Here is a 16665-nt window from a genome sequence, read left to right on the forward strand (position 1 = left end):
TTATTTCAAATAAGTAATATTTTATGTGGCATAATTGAGTCTTTCAATCTCCTACATTAACGTTACCAGTAGTTTTAATTAAGTAGTTCTCAGGTATCTTCATCAGCCTGCCTATGAAATATCACACTGTAAAAAAAAAAATAAATCAGCCAGTTCCATCTGCAAATTGCTAGGCTGATTTTGCAATGTCATTTTTTCAGTCATCTGGAATATGTGTGCAATCTTGTCACATAAACCTTATTGGGAAAGTGAAAATGCAACCTGATACACTTCTGTGAACAAATCGTCCATCAAAGAAAAAGTCCGAATCTAATTTGTAAATTTAAGTAAAAATCAAATTCATATTTTAGACATTACTATGAAACACCTGTGAAAACGTGAACAACAGAAGTCCAGAATATGATGCAAGTAATAATTTTTAGGACACTTCTAGTTGATTTTGACTTAGACAAGACAAATACTCAGTATTCATGTTTCCCCAAAATGTCTAGATTACTCGATTCATTGTTGAATTCTCTGGCATATATAACACGAATACACGTAGTTTATAAAAATAAATAGAGATGCGATTTTATTATATTTGTTCAAATAAATATTGGAAAAGATAATATATCCATTGCATTTTTCTATCTTGGAAGTCAAAATTAAGGAGTTAACATTCAAAGCATGATGAATCCAAAAATAGTTTGGCTAACACTCTTCCTTTTATATTTGCCAACATTTAAAACTTCATTGTCTTTGCCTACTGGAACAAAGGGGAAAAAAAAAAAAAAGAAATCAACATCTCCATTCTCATACAGTCTTATACTACATTTAAAAATATACTCGCTTTTATAGTATTTATATAATTTTACAAATTCATGCATCTATTACCTTGGAACACAAGGAGAAAAAAATTAATTTAAGCATTTCGTTTACTTTACTATTCAATATTAGAAGTTTGTAAAGTAAAAGGTGTTGATCTTTTTGAAATTAGAATTTTAAAAGGACAAAAAAATTAAAGAAGCAAGAGCTGAACAAAGTGGCTGCATAACAACAGATGATATTTGACCTTGTGAAAATGGAGAAAACAAACTAAAAAGACTTTGGTTTGCAAATACATCAGAATTAAGGATTACTTAGCATGAAAAGTACACACAGGAAATACTTGAATAGTAATCAGAAGAGCGAAAGCCAAAATGCAGATTTTTGACTCTTCTTTTAAGATATCGGCAATGTTTGATGCCTTTATCTAGGAACTCCATTTGTAATTGGCCCTGACTTCATCCTCTACAAATCTGATAAAATAATGATCTAAACTAGTAGTACACTAAAAAAAAGGATTTTACAACAGCTGAAATTTGATTTTTTTATATTTATATAAAAAAAAAAAAGATACTTGGATCAGACAAAAAACACAGGAAGAAGCAGCAGCTCTCATAAGGAACAAAAAGTCGTTCCAGCAGTGTCCTATTTCAGACAAATACTATGGAGACAAAAATGACAGCTTTGAAATGTGAATTAGGAAACAAATTACACAGTTTTTCCACAGCTGTGAGAATTTTGTGTAAAGATTTTTAAGTATGTCTCTTTCCTGTCTTTGCTCTCTGCAAAACTGAAAGATTGAAGAACGAGGGCAAAGAGAACCAATACATTACAATAAGAAAGGACACTCAAAAGATGAAAACAATCTGTAAGTCTCTGTAAAAAAAAGAGGGAAAAAAAGGGTGCTAAAACTGGTAGGAGATGTTTAAAACAGAACTGGAAAATATGCTTAAATGATTTTCAGAAGGTAAAATAAAAAACATTCTTATCCTAATTCCTCTTCAAAATTTAAAAAGTGAGATGGCTAAGGTAAAATATACAAGCAGATCATCTAAAGTCATTTAAAGATAACACTAAAAAACATTACACAAAACCGCATTGACATCAAACTCTTCCTAAATTCCCCTGAAGCATTCAACAGTACAGAACCTTTAAGCCAGCAAGAAAGCTCCTGGGGGAACAGACCTATACATACAACAGAAATGATGCAGCTACTTTAAAAATAGTCGCCAAAGAAAAAATCTTCATGTACCTGCCAGTGCCTCAAGTACGTTTAGGAGCTGCTTACAAATATAAGCTCCTACATCAGCACAGAATATAGTGAAGAGCTCCTCTTCAATATATTACTTAGAGTTTAAAATGTTTAAATATCAAATTGCTGACAGGAAACATAGAATTCCTCTTTGCATACATGTTCCATATGTTTGTATTTAAATCATCTTCTTGGTTTTATTTTAAAGAAAACATAATATATAAAAGCTACACTTCTGCCTCAAATGTTTTAACAGTGTTAACTTTCCAAGTCTTTACATGGGTAGAAGAGCATCGTTTGAGAAAGCAAGAGTGAAACCTGCAGAAGAGTACCTGTTGTTGCAGTCTCTGCCTGGACCTTAATAAGGCAGCAGTGATTTAGCTAGAAGATTACCTTACCAGGCTATAGTGGTAGTATAGATGAGATTGCAAAGGAAATCCTAAGAAGAGAAGCAACAGGCTGTTCTTCTATATTACAACTTTTCTGAAAAAATTAAATAGTGTGAATTGTACAGATACTCTCCTGCCATACACACCAACCAGAATAATGAGATATACGCTTAATTCAACAAGTGCTGAAATACATACATAGATCCCAAGGCAATATTTTTACATGAGTGCCTTTATCACTTTGATAAATTAAGTGTACTAGCCTTCAATTCAATGAGGCTAAGAAAAGCAACACACAAAATTCAAGTATAACATTTATGCTAGGATACACATACGCAACCTCTCACTACTGAGAGTAGTTCTCTGAAGATATTTGTTGCATACAAAATTTCATAGTATGTTTCTTGGAAAGCTGACCAGACATTTGTAATGCTACAAAACCTTATCAACACGGGCAGACTAATCCTGAACGTGCAAAAGACGGCAATTCTGCTACTGTGATATAAATTGGCATCTCTTTTGTATCTCACTGCCCTGAGTTTAAAGAATTGCAGAGGGCTTTTACTTCTTGCTAAACATGCCACACTTTCCTCAAACTTATAAGTGGTCTGTCAGTGGAATGACCAAATTCGCATTAGTTTTATCAATTCTGCACTACCCTATTAAGAAGATACTAATTAATGCTTCTGAAAACTAACAGATACTTCCAAACACTGGAAAAGATTGTCCAGGTATCTTGTAGACTCTCCATCCTTGGAGGTATTTAAGACTCAAATTAACACAGTTCTGAGCAACCTGCTCTAGCTGACCCTGCTTTGAGCAAGGGGATTGGACTAGACAATCTCCAGAGGTCCCTTCCAACCTCACTGACACTGTGATTCTGAGAGATTCACACCATGAGCCTGTTGCCTGCTACGTCTTTCCTCCAAATTGTCATTGTAACTTCAGTGACACCATGGCTTTTGCAAAACCCCACTCCAGCACACAATAAGAGTTCTTCATTTGGAAAATAGCCACAAAGGTTACACAAATGACCGTGTGTGAATGTGTGTGCATACTCACACGCACAGACAGACACCTGTGTATTTTCAATTGACAGTTTCCTCCTATGCTAGCTGTGAAGGTTCTCTTTGGTTAATCTCTTGTCTTTCCATCTCAAAAAGACATTCTCCTGTTTTTATACCCTAATGGGACAACAAAGAAATTTGCACAGTCTTACAGTCAAAGTAAAGTGGGGCAAATTAGTCTGGCATTAAACAGAACCTGCAAATGCATACATCATTTCCACACTTCATTTTTGAACTAAATCAAAGAGATGAATATAAACTTATCTTACAGAAAAGATCAGTGCTCAAAAGAAAAAACTCTGTGCTTAAAAATTTAAATGTATTTGAAAAGATAGTATGTTCATGGAAAGAGTATGAAAATGAGCTCTTTGAGAAAATTAGGCTATGTTCTGAGGTGGTCTCCCACGAAAAGTCACATGGTCATTAAGATAACCTTTCATTTCTTAAGTAGGACAGAAACTGTCACGATAAATACATTATAAGGAATGTGCTTGCAAAATCTCTTTCAAATCTTCTTCCAAAGGATTACATATTAACTTTTAATTCAGTAAAGCAAGTTTCCTAACATGCAGTTTACCTTTTTTGAACTTATAACTATTTTTCTATCAGGATAAGGCCTGCAGGATTTCTTTTCTAATCTTCTAAGAGTAACAAGATGTATCTCTTATTTTCTAAGAAATATAAGATGTTTGTCAGCCTTCCTTACACAAGGGAAAAATACTATGTGAGAGAAACAGAACAGGTTAGATCCTATCTGTAAGATCTTGAACACCTGTCTGCAAAGAATTAAAAGAGAAAAGAGAAGTAGGAAAATAAAAGGCAATATAGCAGAACCAGAAGAGGGGGATCAATTACTATTTCCTTGTAGTCAAGATGCCAAGCAATAAACCAGGATCATTTCTGGCACAGAAATCCCATTCAGACAGAACAAAATTATAAAAGAAATAAAAGCAGTTCTCTTGCCCTGCAGCACAGGAAAATTCCTGCTTCTGAAAATCTAGTGTCATGTGGCTTAACCTCCACGTGAGTGTATTTGTTTCTACCCTCCAGAGTTTCCAGTTGAAAGAAAACTGGAACAGAAACAAAATAAAGGCTTACTTCTAACATATCTCACCAGTGAGAGAAAAAAGCAAAAGTGTTTAGAGTAGGAGTAGTGCCTCTCTGAAGAACACCAAGGGAAGACTGACAGACTGCATCCAAAAACAGTATCAAATGAAGAAGGCTTGCCAGTTATTGCAGCACTGAAACATGATGTGAGGAAGGCTGCATGTTCACGCAGTGAATTCTACCACTGGCAGTTTGTGCTCCTTTGTTCATTGGAGTCAAGGCCACTTTGTACAGAGTCAGCAGTCTTGCTGCCAAGAGGATTCAGTGCATTCTGATGTACGGTAATCCCCTAGCTAACACTATTAAAACTTTGTATTTCTGTCATGGGTTAACAATGTCAGTATTACACCAAGAGGTAGACACTTCAGCAGGCACAGTAGGTTATCTTACACAATGACAGTTTCTTAGATAGATTACCTAAGGTATCTCAAGCTGGCCATCAAAATCGATGTCAACTTTATGAAATCTGACAATTGGTCTGTACTGTTTTTTGGTGGGGATAGAGTTAATTTTCCTCACAGTAGCTTGCACGGTGCTATACTTTGGGTTTGTGATGAAGACAGAGTTGATAACAGTTATTGCCGAACATTGCTTACACAGCATCAAGGCCTTTTCTGTTTCTTAACTGCCCTGCCAGCAAATAGGCTGGGGGGTGCACAAGAAGTTTGTGGGGGGACACAGTTGGGACAGCTGACCCCAACTGACTAAAGGGACATCTCATACCATATGATGTCACGCTCAGCTTCAAGATGGGATGACTCCTGAAGGAGCAGTTAAGATCCCAGATGCTTTTTAAAGACAGCACTAGATAATCAAAAGTCTTGAGCCCACTCACCAACATAGATTCAGACAAGCAGGGCTTCAGTATCTTGATATAACTGCACTCACTAGAATTTTCTATAGGGTATTTCTGGCCTGAAAGAGGATATGAGAGTTCTGATTTTAGGAAAACTAGTATTTATGACTATTCATTAAACATCTTTTAGCAATGGAAAATACTGAAGTACGATTTCTGTGAACTTTGCATAACATTTGTTTGAGCATATTGAGCTTCTATAGATGTTTTGTTTTGTGTTTTGAAAATAAATATAATAAAGGGGATCACCTATTCAGAGATGCTTACACCAAATTGTCTATCAGAATGGTGTTTGTACAGAAAGTTCCATACAAAAATATTGTAGAGGAGACATTCAGTGAAGTTATAGATTTATCCTAGAATAAAGTTAAGATTATTGTAGCAAAATCTATGTTTTGTTCAGTCTCCTTTATTTGTTTGTATGATATATCTTCTAAAAGCAAAAGAAAAATAATAAAAGCTTCCAAAACAAATCTTTTGTACAGGTATAAGAAGAGCTGTCCTAAGTCAAACCAAAAGTCTACATACTCCAGCACTTTAACTCCAATAGCAATCATAAGAGGGAATGCCAAGAAAATAGGGTAAGAAAAGGACAAGTATATTTCCTCCAACCTCCACCCATTTCCATGTCAGATTTTCCTAAGCTGTCATTTCTAAGGATGGAGATTCTATGCATATAGCAACCTCAAATGGATCTCTCCTCCATGATTCTGTTCAGCCTCCTTCTGCACCCATAGCATGCTTTGGGAAAAAAAGAAAAAAAAGCACAAACATTTAGCTACACACAAAGCAGTCAAAGATTCCAAGGTCTCTGTTTCAAGTAGAATCATTCCTCACTCGTGTTCCACTGCTGCAGAGCAGGAGCAGACTCCTTCAGGAGTTTCCACCCGACCCAGTTGTACTCCTTTTAAAGGCTTATACTAAGAACACACATAAAACAAATGCTGTCCCCATTGCAAGGGGAATTACAAGTTTATTGTAGCCTCTAATCACTAGATCTAAAACCTTGAATCCAACCAGGAGTATTGCAGAATAAATAGAAGGTTAGACTAGGACTCACATGCTAAGCATTCTAATTCCTGGCTGTGCACCTGGTAAATCACTTTACTGCTCTGTGCTTCAGTGTCTCCATCTGTAAAACGTGAATAATACTGCTGATTCCTTTTAAAAAAAAACTTGAGAGCTATTAAGGAAAAGTAATATATATAAGTAGGGTGCTGCTATTCTTACAGTTGATTTTATATACAGAAACTTTTGTTGAATCTGTTATTTGAGTAGGATTCTTTTTTCTTCTATTATTAGCTAATATATATCTTTTCTACACCATAACACAAAAGATCATTGGACTGGGAAAATGTGGATTGCTGGACGTATTTCTCATGCAAGTGAAGCAACTTAGTTGCCAAAAGTAGGAAAAAAGTTCTTTCAACAGCTGATCACAAAGATAAATTCCTATTATATTACAGAAACCAACAGATATCAATATTTTTCTCTCAATGATCTGTCTTTGTAGCCCTTAATCTGCATATCAGGAGAAGACTCATTTCTTATAGCAAGAGGTCTCTAAGAAATAAAACTTTATACAAAGACATCTGTATGTTGTCTACTGGTGTAGACATTACCAAGAAAGTTCAGTCAAGCAAGCACTGCCAAGCACATCACTAGTGTCCAAAGAATACAGAGAAAAATATCCAACTCTAACCATACATCTTGCCTCTCAGACCATTTACTTCTCTCGGGTGTTCATTTTTTGAGTCCTCAAAACTTCTTGAAAAACTTCCCATGAAAATTTCCTCCTTGCCAGATAGTGAGAGCTTTCATTTGGAGAGATTCTGGTAAAATTTTTCTCTGAGCAGACAGACAAAAGAGTATGAAGAACATTAGTTCACTTGTGGTATCAGCATAGAATTATGTGAAAAACAGGCCGACTTGGAAGATTTAAGGGGGAAAAAAAAAAAAGGAAAAAAAAGAAAAAAAACCCATGGCATAATAATAGCAGCCTTTGTTGCCTCTGAATTTCAAGGAAGATCAAAACAGTAGATTTTTGCAGTACAAAACACTTACTTTATTTTTTTCCTTTTAAGCGGGCAAGGATCAAGCTTTGCAAAGCTCTTAAAACTATGAAGAAAAGTAGTATTTTCCTGCTTAACACTTAACTCTTGAAGCCTCCACCAAAGAGACTTTGGAACACAGACCTTCAGGCAAATCAACTCTCTTTAGTTTAATATAGATCAGAGACAATGTCTTGAATTAGCACCTGAAATTTCTTTCTTTTGGATAAGCATCTCTCTCACTGTGAATTCTAAAGAACGGAAGGTCTTTACGCTATGCTAGAAAGATTGCGAAAAATACAAGACCCATCACAATATATTAAAAACATAAGAATAGAAGTAATTTCATAATAGAGTAACGAGTAATTTCCATGTTAGTGTTAACAATGCAATTGCGATTGATAATCTATATGTATTTCTCAGGTAATAGAAAACACATAGAAGGGTGAATTTCAGCTATTGAAATACCCACTTGTGAATGGTCTGTTTGGCTGAAATGCTTAGTGAATCTACCTGAAATGCAAACCAGGCAGAAATGTTACTTATACAATACCAGACCACAGATTGAGGAAGACACAAGAGGGAAATCTGGTACAGAGAAGTGCATGCCCTTAATTGATCAGGACATACGGAGCACCCATGCAGAGACGACACTACATTCAAAGTAATAAAAGCAGATCAGTTTTTCTGCTTCAGTGCTCTCTTTAAACTCCATACTTGGTGCCTGACATATGTTCTACTGTAAAATAACAGATAAGGGAGACAGAAGATCCAAGAAACAAAGCTCTGTTCTCCAGACATTGCCCACCAGAACTCCCACTGAAGATGGGATACAGCCCAATAAGTACTTGTACCTCAGATATAATGAGTCATAACACATCAGATATATATTTCACACTTGATTTTACTTTCAAAAATCGATTTAAATAAATGTTACAGTAAAAACATGAACAAATTTGTTTGGGCTAGCAAACAATGAAAATATACTTTTTCCAGACTTAAACTCATGCCTGTTCACTTTCTCATTATGTAGCATGCGAAAACACCTCAGAAGAATCCCACTCCTTGAATCACTTCAAAAATAGATACAGCTGATGTTACCTATTTATTCCAGAATAAATTCAAATGAAATTACTTTACTCTACAATGCATTTTTCATTAAGAAAAAGATGTCAAAGATTTTAATTCTTTGTCTACTGAAAAAATAGTATTTCTTCATTACCCTAGCAGTTGTTAATAAGTTGAACCAAACAAATCCCAAAAAATGGTACTACCATTACCCCCAAAACAGATGCTCACTTCTACGGTAGACTGCTCTTTGGGATGCATTTTGCACATACATAGTATCATTACAGGTGGGTGATGATGGCATTATTTTTAAAGGGTATCAAATTATTTTGCATTTAGTTTTACTAGCATATTAACTCAGGGCAGAGATCACATCTTCAGACCTCTCATGTAGACATCCATGAAGTCATACACAAATGACAACTCAACAATGATAACATTTAAAAGTTCTTTTCTGTGCATTTTCATTTAAACAGAATATTCTCACCTCTATTTCATCCCACTTCAGATCTACAACTTTCTGTCCCGCTTTTGGCTGCCATGTAGGTAACATCACGGTTGCTCTTGAACGAGGAAGAACAATGTCAGGTTCCAAAGTGGATGAGATCGGTCTGCTCTGTTTTGGTGACGTGGACTCTGTCCGTTCAGAGACTGGAAGGCTGTGAAATGAGTGCTCACAGTTTGTTCCCTCATAGCCTTCACTACAGAGACAGAGGTAGCCATCACCGCTAGTGCTGCAGTTACCATGGTGACAGGGGTTGCTGGCACAAGGATCTGAAACAAACTGGGAAAAACATCATATAGGTCAATTACTGTATATAAAGGATTTATTTCTGAGCTTTACAAAGACCGTAAAACAAGATTCTTTTCCCCTCCTGTATTTATCTTCTAAACATATTTATGCACCAAGCTCATGTTTGATATATCTTCAAGGAAGTAAATTCAAAGGATGAAAGAAGAATATAGATTCATCTATATTAACCACTTTTCTCAAACCATTTAATTTTAATTCACTGTTGACGCATTCAAGCAAAGTGGTAAACACAAAGCACAAACATGGCTGTAGTTTATAATCAAGAATTTTCAAAAACAATCTTAAGAGAGTAACCTATCCAGGGAAAACAACAAACACCTAGCAATTTAATGCGGTAACAGACATAAGAATGGGGCACAGAACTCATACAGATCACCAGGTCATGAAGCAGCTGTGTCTTGTCAGAGTTAACCGCATCACACAATCCTACTCGTGGACACAACTTCCATTTTAAAGCAGCTGGGCCTTTTGCCCACACTTCATTTAGTGGACAGTAGTTTCAGAATCTGATTCACTCTGCTGCTGAAAACTTTCTAACTAGAGTTAGAAAGTTGGGACAAAAACGTGCTTATTCTTAAGACAGTATTTGTAATAGCATAGCACAAGCCTGAGCTCAATGACACAGGAAAAATTGTGTTCTATGCTTCCCTTCCTTCTTCTAATTTCTAGCTTAAATTTGTCTACAGCTGGTTTGTGCTCAGTTTCTTACTGAGAAAGTCTCATTGACTTCCAGGTTAAATGTCTTTTCCTCCTTTTACGTTGATGTGTACATCCATGATGTATTTATACACTACATCTACAAACTATTCTCAAGGTTCATCTCTCAGACTAAACAAGCTACACTTGCTCAGTCTCCTGGTGGAGGACAAGCGTTCCATTCACGTGTTTATTTTTGCAACCTGGACTCCAAAGTTCAGCACTGACTTTTGCAAATGCATGAATATTTTCGTTTGTCCTGGAAATAGCTTCCTTGATATTACTCAAGAAATGTTTGCCTTAGTCAGAGCTAAATCACACTGCTGCCTCACTGTCACCATTTAACCAAGACAGCCAAGCAGTTCCCTCAGTTTATCTTCACATCAACGTGATAACACATCACTGGAGACAAACATTTTCTCAGACTTTAAATGCAAATTTCACCCACATGCTCCGGTCCTAAAGGTTATCCATTTCTTCCCTGTACAATATTCCAGTCTTTCCCTGGATAAGCAATGTTTCTTACTCTAATTCTCAATAAAGCACCACAGTTATTTATTACTAAACATTTATTTCAATTAACGGAAGAATGACATAAGCTTTATATATCATTAGTGTCATAAAAACGAGTATTGGGTCTACACTAGGAATTTTACCTTTCCATCAGTTCAAAGGGCTGGTGTCAGGGACATCAAATCTTAATATTACGCTTTCTTATATAAAGGAGTTCTGTTATTGACCTCAACTAGAATTCTTTCTTTGTCCGGAATATTTGCATACCCCAGCCTCTGTAACATTTTCAGACAGAAAACAAAGGAAACATTACTGTGAAAGTTAACTTTGGAGACAGTTAATGATGAATGTCAGATTTTGTACTGACTGATGCAGAAGAGTTAGAGGCCATGGAAGACAGTCCAAAATATATGGTCTACTCATTTACCTTGTCACTCGGTTACAGCTCTGAACATTATATACTTTGCATGAGGACACATCTTATACATATCAGGTGACACATTAGACATCAGGGTCAAGCTCTGATTCTTCTTCACTTTTAAAACTCAATTATATAGCGAGTTTTTATATACTTCATATATGAAGTATGAGGGAAGTATGCATTTTTATGATCACATGGGGCTTATCTCCTAAGTCTTTTTCTCTTGCAAATCAACATAAGTTCTCACAAAACAATTTCTAGATCACTTCTCTGCAAAATAATATTAAAGTGACAGAAAAGAACAATTTCGAGGAAGGAACAAAACTTAGTTCTGCTCTATGGTTTGTCAATTCATTTTAAGCTTGCTCCCACTGCCAAGCAGCAGAGATTTTCACATAAATTTCCTTTTCCTTCAAAAGTGCTGAAGATCAAAACATGTTTAAGTGTGAAAAAAGCCTGGTTCAAAAATTGTTTGCAATAGTTTTTCATGTTCTAGTTGCTTGGACTAGATCTGAGTTTCAAAGACATGCAGCTTGCCTATTGCTGGATAAGCTCTTTACTCATTCTTTCACAACTAGTTCAAATTCACGTTAACCCATTTTTTTATTAATGATCAGCATTTATTCTGTTCTCAGGAAATTTAATTATTCTCATCACACGTAAAACGTTAAGGTTATTATTTGCAAACCTAGTAACAGGAAAGGAAACATAACATTTTCAAACAATCAGAAAGGGTACTTTTTCCCCCTCAGTGAATATATCTAGTCACATTACAAGCAAAATAATACTAAGTGCTCTATGATACATGTTATTTACTGCAGATTGTTTTGAGCTTGTTTGACTGGAAACAGATGTGCTTCATGACAAGCACTGCTTACTGCTGCCCGTGCCACACACTGAAGAACACCTTGTGCCTTGTGAATCACCACTAACCTTCCACACACAAGGCTGTTTGGTTTAGATGAAGAATAAAAAAAGACAAGTGTGGATGTAGAACTTCAGCCATGCACTTTCTCAGAATTGAGTTTTATGATGTACTTCACAGGATTTTTACTTACCATTTCCTTTTCTTACTTACTATTAATTCAAAAGGTCATTTTCTTTCAGGAAGTCTATCAAAACAAATCAATGTCCTTTGTCCATATACATTTTTTGTTGAATGAAAAAATGTTCATCTTGATTAGCAGTTAAAAAGAGATGAGGAAATAAAATTGATTAATTTGTGTTGGATGTGAAGTTTCTGTGGTTCCTTTAGCCCTCTCCAAAATGTCAGCAATAGTTAAAAAGGGCTCAGAGAAGCATCTTGACACAGTGAATGGCATGGCTACATCAGAATTAAAAGGTAGCAAAATTTCAAGGCTTAACCTTCAACAAACTTTTAACGCTCACAGAAAAAAGTAAACAACATCCTTAGTCTCATAACTGAGAGCTGAACATAACTATACCTTGAGTACCAAATTAAAAGGGCCCTTTTTAGCTATCCTTTGTGACGTTCACAATATTTTAAAATATTATTGCACAAATAAAAGAGAGAAGCAGGCAAGTAATATGTATCCATAGAGCTCATGATTAAATAAGAACACATTATAATCACAGCTAAAAAATTCCAGATTTTTTTAGGTGTAAAATTTCAATAATCTTTATTAGGAGAGTATATTTTGTATGTAGGTCTCTTGTTTTCATCCTCATTTCTACATTAAATAGTCTGTCTGTTTTCATAATATGCTCAGTGACTAAATATGCACAGTCAGCAGTTGCAGCTGACAAAGCTGAGCTAAAAAGTCATAAAACATATTTACATATAATTACTACTGTATATGCCTGGACAGTTGTAATTTTTGGAGTATTTTTCCAATAGAATCCTACGATAGATGCATACCAAGGTGCCCTTCATATCACAGTTAATTTTCCAAAGGCAAACTGAATAGCACAAATACGGAACAAACACTAGGCTCGTTTAAGAATCACACAAATATGGTTTGTTTGCCAGCCAGTCCAATTGTTTCCTAAGGTTTCAGCTTAAGATAAAAGACTGCAAGATGTAAATGTGCAAGATCTTTCTGCTGGCACTCTTTGTGGTGATATCAACTTGTCATTTAATACTCATTCAGCATCTCATCAGAGTGGTTCTACTTGTTCTACCTGAAGACAGTCAGAAAGGATCCTCCAGAGAGCTCAAAAAATAGAATGGTAAGCCTAAAGAGAAGGCTATAGATGTGTTCCTAAACACTGCAAAACCTGTCTTCCACCTGTGACTCTCCTCTTGGATGCGTTAGTGAAAAACTAACTTTTGGCTCAAATTTTATTGCTGTTGCCTACAATCTCAGACAACATTATACCAGCTTGCAACTTCAGTAAAATATGGAAAAAATAGAGAAATCCAGTCCTCAGATTAGGAATTCAGTGGATTGTTGTCAACTCATTAACAAAGTCAAGCTGCCACAACAATGTTAAAGGCTGATATTTTACGTATGTGTCCAGTAGCACTCACAACTACCGAAATAGTCTTCAAATATTAAAAGCCAACAGGAGTCCAAAAGTTTCCAACTTTTCGATGGTTCCCTGAGATAATTTTTCCAGTTACAGGGTAAAACTTTGTGGTTTTCAAATACGTAAAGCGACTTTAGCTGGTTGGGATTTAGACAGCTAGTTTCTTCATGTATTCCAGTAAAAAACGATTTTAGGAGAAGTTAAATCAGTAAAAGGAACTGGCTTTGCACCTACATTGTTGAAGAAATTCCCCAACACAAAAACAAACAACTGTTCTCCAGGAAGAGACCATGGGAAGATCCACCGCATATCGCTAGCGGAGAAAAAGGTTCAGACACACCGATTTCAAGCTATGCACAATACATTAAAAATTATCATCTTCTGAATAATTTAGAAAGAAAATAATTAAAACCTACAGTCTAAGGTATTATCAGTTTGGTTTTAATAAAGTAGAAAAAATAAATTTTTTGTTAAAAGCACATCTGAAACATCATACTATTTTTGCATATGCATCAATTTATGAAAAAAGATGGAAACAAATTTAAATCTTTCACATAGCAATGGCAATACAGATTATCTAGAAATGCAATCTCTTTGAAAGAATGCTTTAATTATGCTCACATTATCAGTCTCATTCAGTCTTTCACACAGTGAAGTTTTAAATCCCATTCGATCACACATTAAATGTTAACACAATGTAGGAAACAAAAGACAAGAAAACAGGATGAATTGAAATAGAAAAAAAAAAAAATACAGAAACCACATTTCCAAAAAGTGTCCACAGAAAAAGCATTAAGTAAACAAATGCATTTCCTTCTATTTTGAGAAAAGACTGTCTTGTGACTCAGTGGGACTCAAGCAACATATGTGGGTTCAATTTCTGGCTCTCCCAGAGATACCCTGTGTGACTTAAGAACATCAAGTGCTCTCTCAGCCTCTTTCCTAACTGCAAAATGGAGATTACATTTCCTTTCTCGCATTGCTTGTAATGTCTGGTTAGAAAGCAATTTTTTTCAGGATGGGAAGCACAGAGCCAGATGCAGGTAGGAGCTCTTGAGCAGCAGTGAAATACAAATAAATATAATAAAGATATAAATCTCTGCACAGCAAGGCTAAATCTGTAACCTGTGGCTATTCAGGTTTGTTTCTTTCTTATTCTTTCATTCTTTCTCTTTTGCTTCTTCCTGTAGCTATTCAAGGTTCTTCTGAACACTTCTTTGCTCAGATGAACAGAAGTATTCAAAGAAATATCCAGCAAAGAATCTTTAAAGTTTAGAAAAATTTCTGAATTATATTATCTTTTCTAATTAACCAATAAAAGACAGCAAAATCACATTATTACATGTTTAGACACTATAATTCATTAAACAAGATCTGCTTGAAAACAAGTAGGTTGAAAAACACATTAATTTTCCAGCTGAGACCAAACACGACAGAAATAAAAAGAGTGGCTCATACACTATGATTACGAGTCAGGATGAATGAGATTTTTTTGTCTCATGAGAATGTAAAAAATTAACCAGAATCAGCACCATGGTGCACATTGATATCTCCACCTTAACTGGCTGTTACTGCAATTACTTTTGCACATGTGTTTAAGGATGCTTTTCATAAGTAATTCTTCTACCACCTGTGGAGAACTGGTACTGTGTCCTACTGAAACACTGCCTCACAGAGTGCAGTGACCACCTGCACCTTGATCAGATACCAGCCGGTCCATACAGGAATCAGAATGTCGCAATTTTTCAGAAGAAAAAAAGCGTGCCAGTATGGTGCTGTTTCATACTAACAAGTAGCCATATGCTAAGAACTACATCAATTTGAGCCTTGGGTATGAGTGACTTTATTAAAGAAGTTGTGGCCAGGCCACAGAGTAATAGTAAATGCTTTATACAGAAGCCCTGGAAACCAGAGCAATGGAGACTTGCTTTCCCATCCCTCAAAATAATGTAAGGAGGACAAAATATTTATATATTACATAAGACATTAATATTGCAGCTACATCAGTTTCAGTTATTAGAGACTAACTACAAGCTGCAACACAGAATTGGAATTAATCAACGTTTAGAAGGCTAATGCCAAGAACTGTATCATAGTGAAACTACAACATAAGCAACTTCTTGAAATAAGTAAAAGTTCACTGTTTTCCTTTAGCAATTCCTCTCAACGTGCCAACCCATCAGGAAAGACAGCAATAAACCTAATAAAGAAGTGCAACGTTTATCAGGTAATTCAGAACATTATTCATTGACACACCATTAACCATAAGCATTTTGGATTGCTTCCAAGCTGCCATTCCCATTCTATGAGTTTTGAATATTCAGAGTAATGAAACTGCCAGTGAATGTAATAAATGGATATAAAACATTTTCTTTACTTCAGTGAAGCAGCAAAAAAATGCCTAAAGAAATTGTCTGTTTAATTGAGAACCAAAGCATGGCTGCCCAAATCTATTTGAAAAACCAGCAAACATAACAAGGCAAATTTCAAACAGCATGATAGATTTTAAAAGCAGAACTCTGGCAAATGGCTAAGTTACCCTTGCATAATAAGTTACTATACATCAACTGCTTTGCTATACCTATCCCCAGGCACACTTACCTCAAGGCATACTGAAATAACTACAAAATAAATTGAGATCACTTTGCCTGTCCCTCAACAAAGGAAAATATCTACTTCACACTAACCACAGGGAATTGCGAGCAGTAGTAGATGCGAGCAGAACATAAATAATTATTGAGAAACATCTTATATTTTTTCTCAGCTTTTCTCATCAGTTTATTTTTAATATATTTTTTTTATATATTTTTGCTTATCCTGTTGGGAAAGGCCATTCAAATTGTGTGGCATTTGTCTAGGTAGAGTGGATTTAATATTACATTTCAAGTAGACAAAATAAGCCAGCTTACTGTGGTTTCCAGCAACACCCATACTTAGCCAAGAGGCTTTTTAAAAACAAATTTATGTCAGAACATCCATCCTGAAGATAGGTCAACTACTTATCAGAAAGGATCTAATAAGAAGCACCAATAGATTTGTGAAGATTAGCATTGAGATTTTTTACCTCAGCATCATCTCATTCTACTCTTGGTAAGGGTTGGCAATCTACAGTATAATTGTTAAATAGGACCCCAGTG

At 35.5% G+C, this 16665-nt stretch overlaps 1 protein-coding gene across 2 annotated transcripts in view; it reads right to left on the reverse strand.

The window, feature by feature from the left end:
- The window catches only part of DNER (delta/notch like EGF repeat containing), a 126482-nt gene that overhangs the window by 73172 nt on the left and 36645 nt on the right, over positions 1-16665 (reverse strand). For both annotated transcript variants that reach the window (XM_086618513.1, XM_086618511.1), the window contains exon 2: positions 9082-9378. In XM_086618513.1, the coding sequence (XP_086474639.1) occupies positions 9082-9378 (297 nt within the window). The remainder of the gene's footprint in view (positions 1-9081; positions 9379-16665) is intronic.

The sequence above is a fragment of the Tauraco erythrolophus genome, chromosome 11, assembly GCF_009769465.1.
Source record: "Tauraco erythrolophus isolate bTauEry1 chromosome 11, bTauEry1.pri, whole genome shotgun sequence".
Classification (NCBI taxonomy): domain Eukaryota; kingdom Metazoa; phylum Chordata; class Aves; order Musophagiformes; family Musophagidae; genus Tauraco; species Tauraco erythrolophus.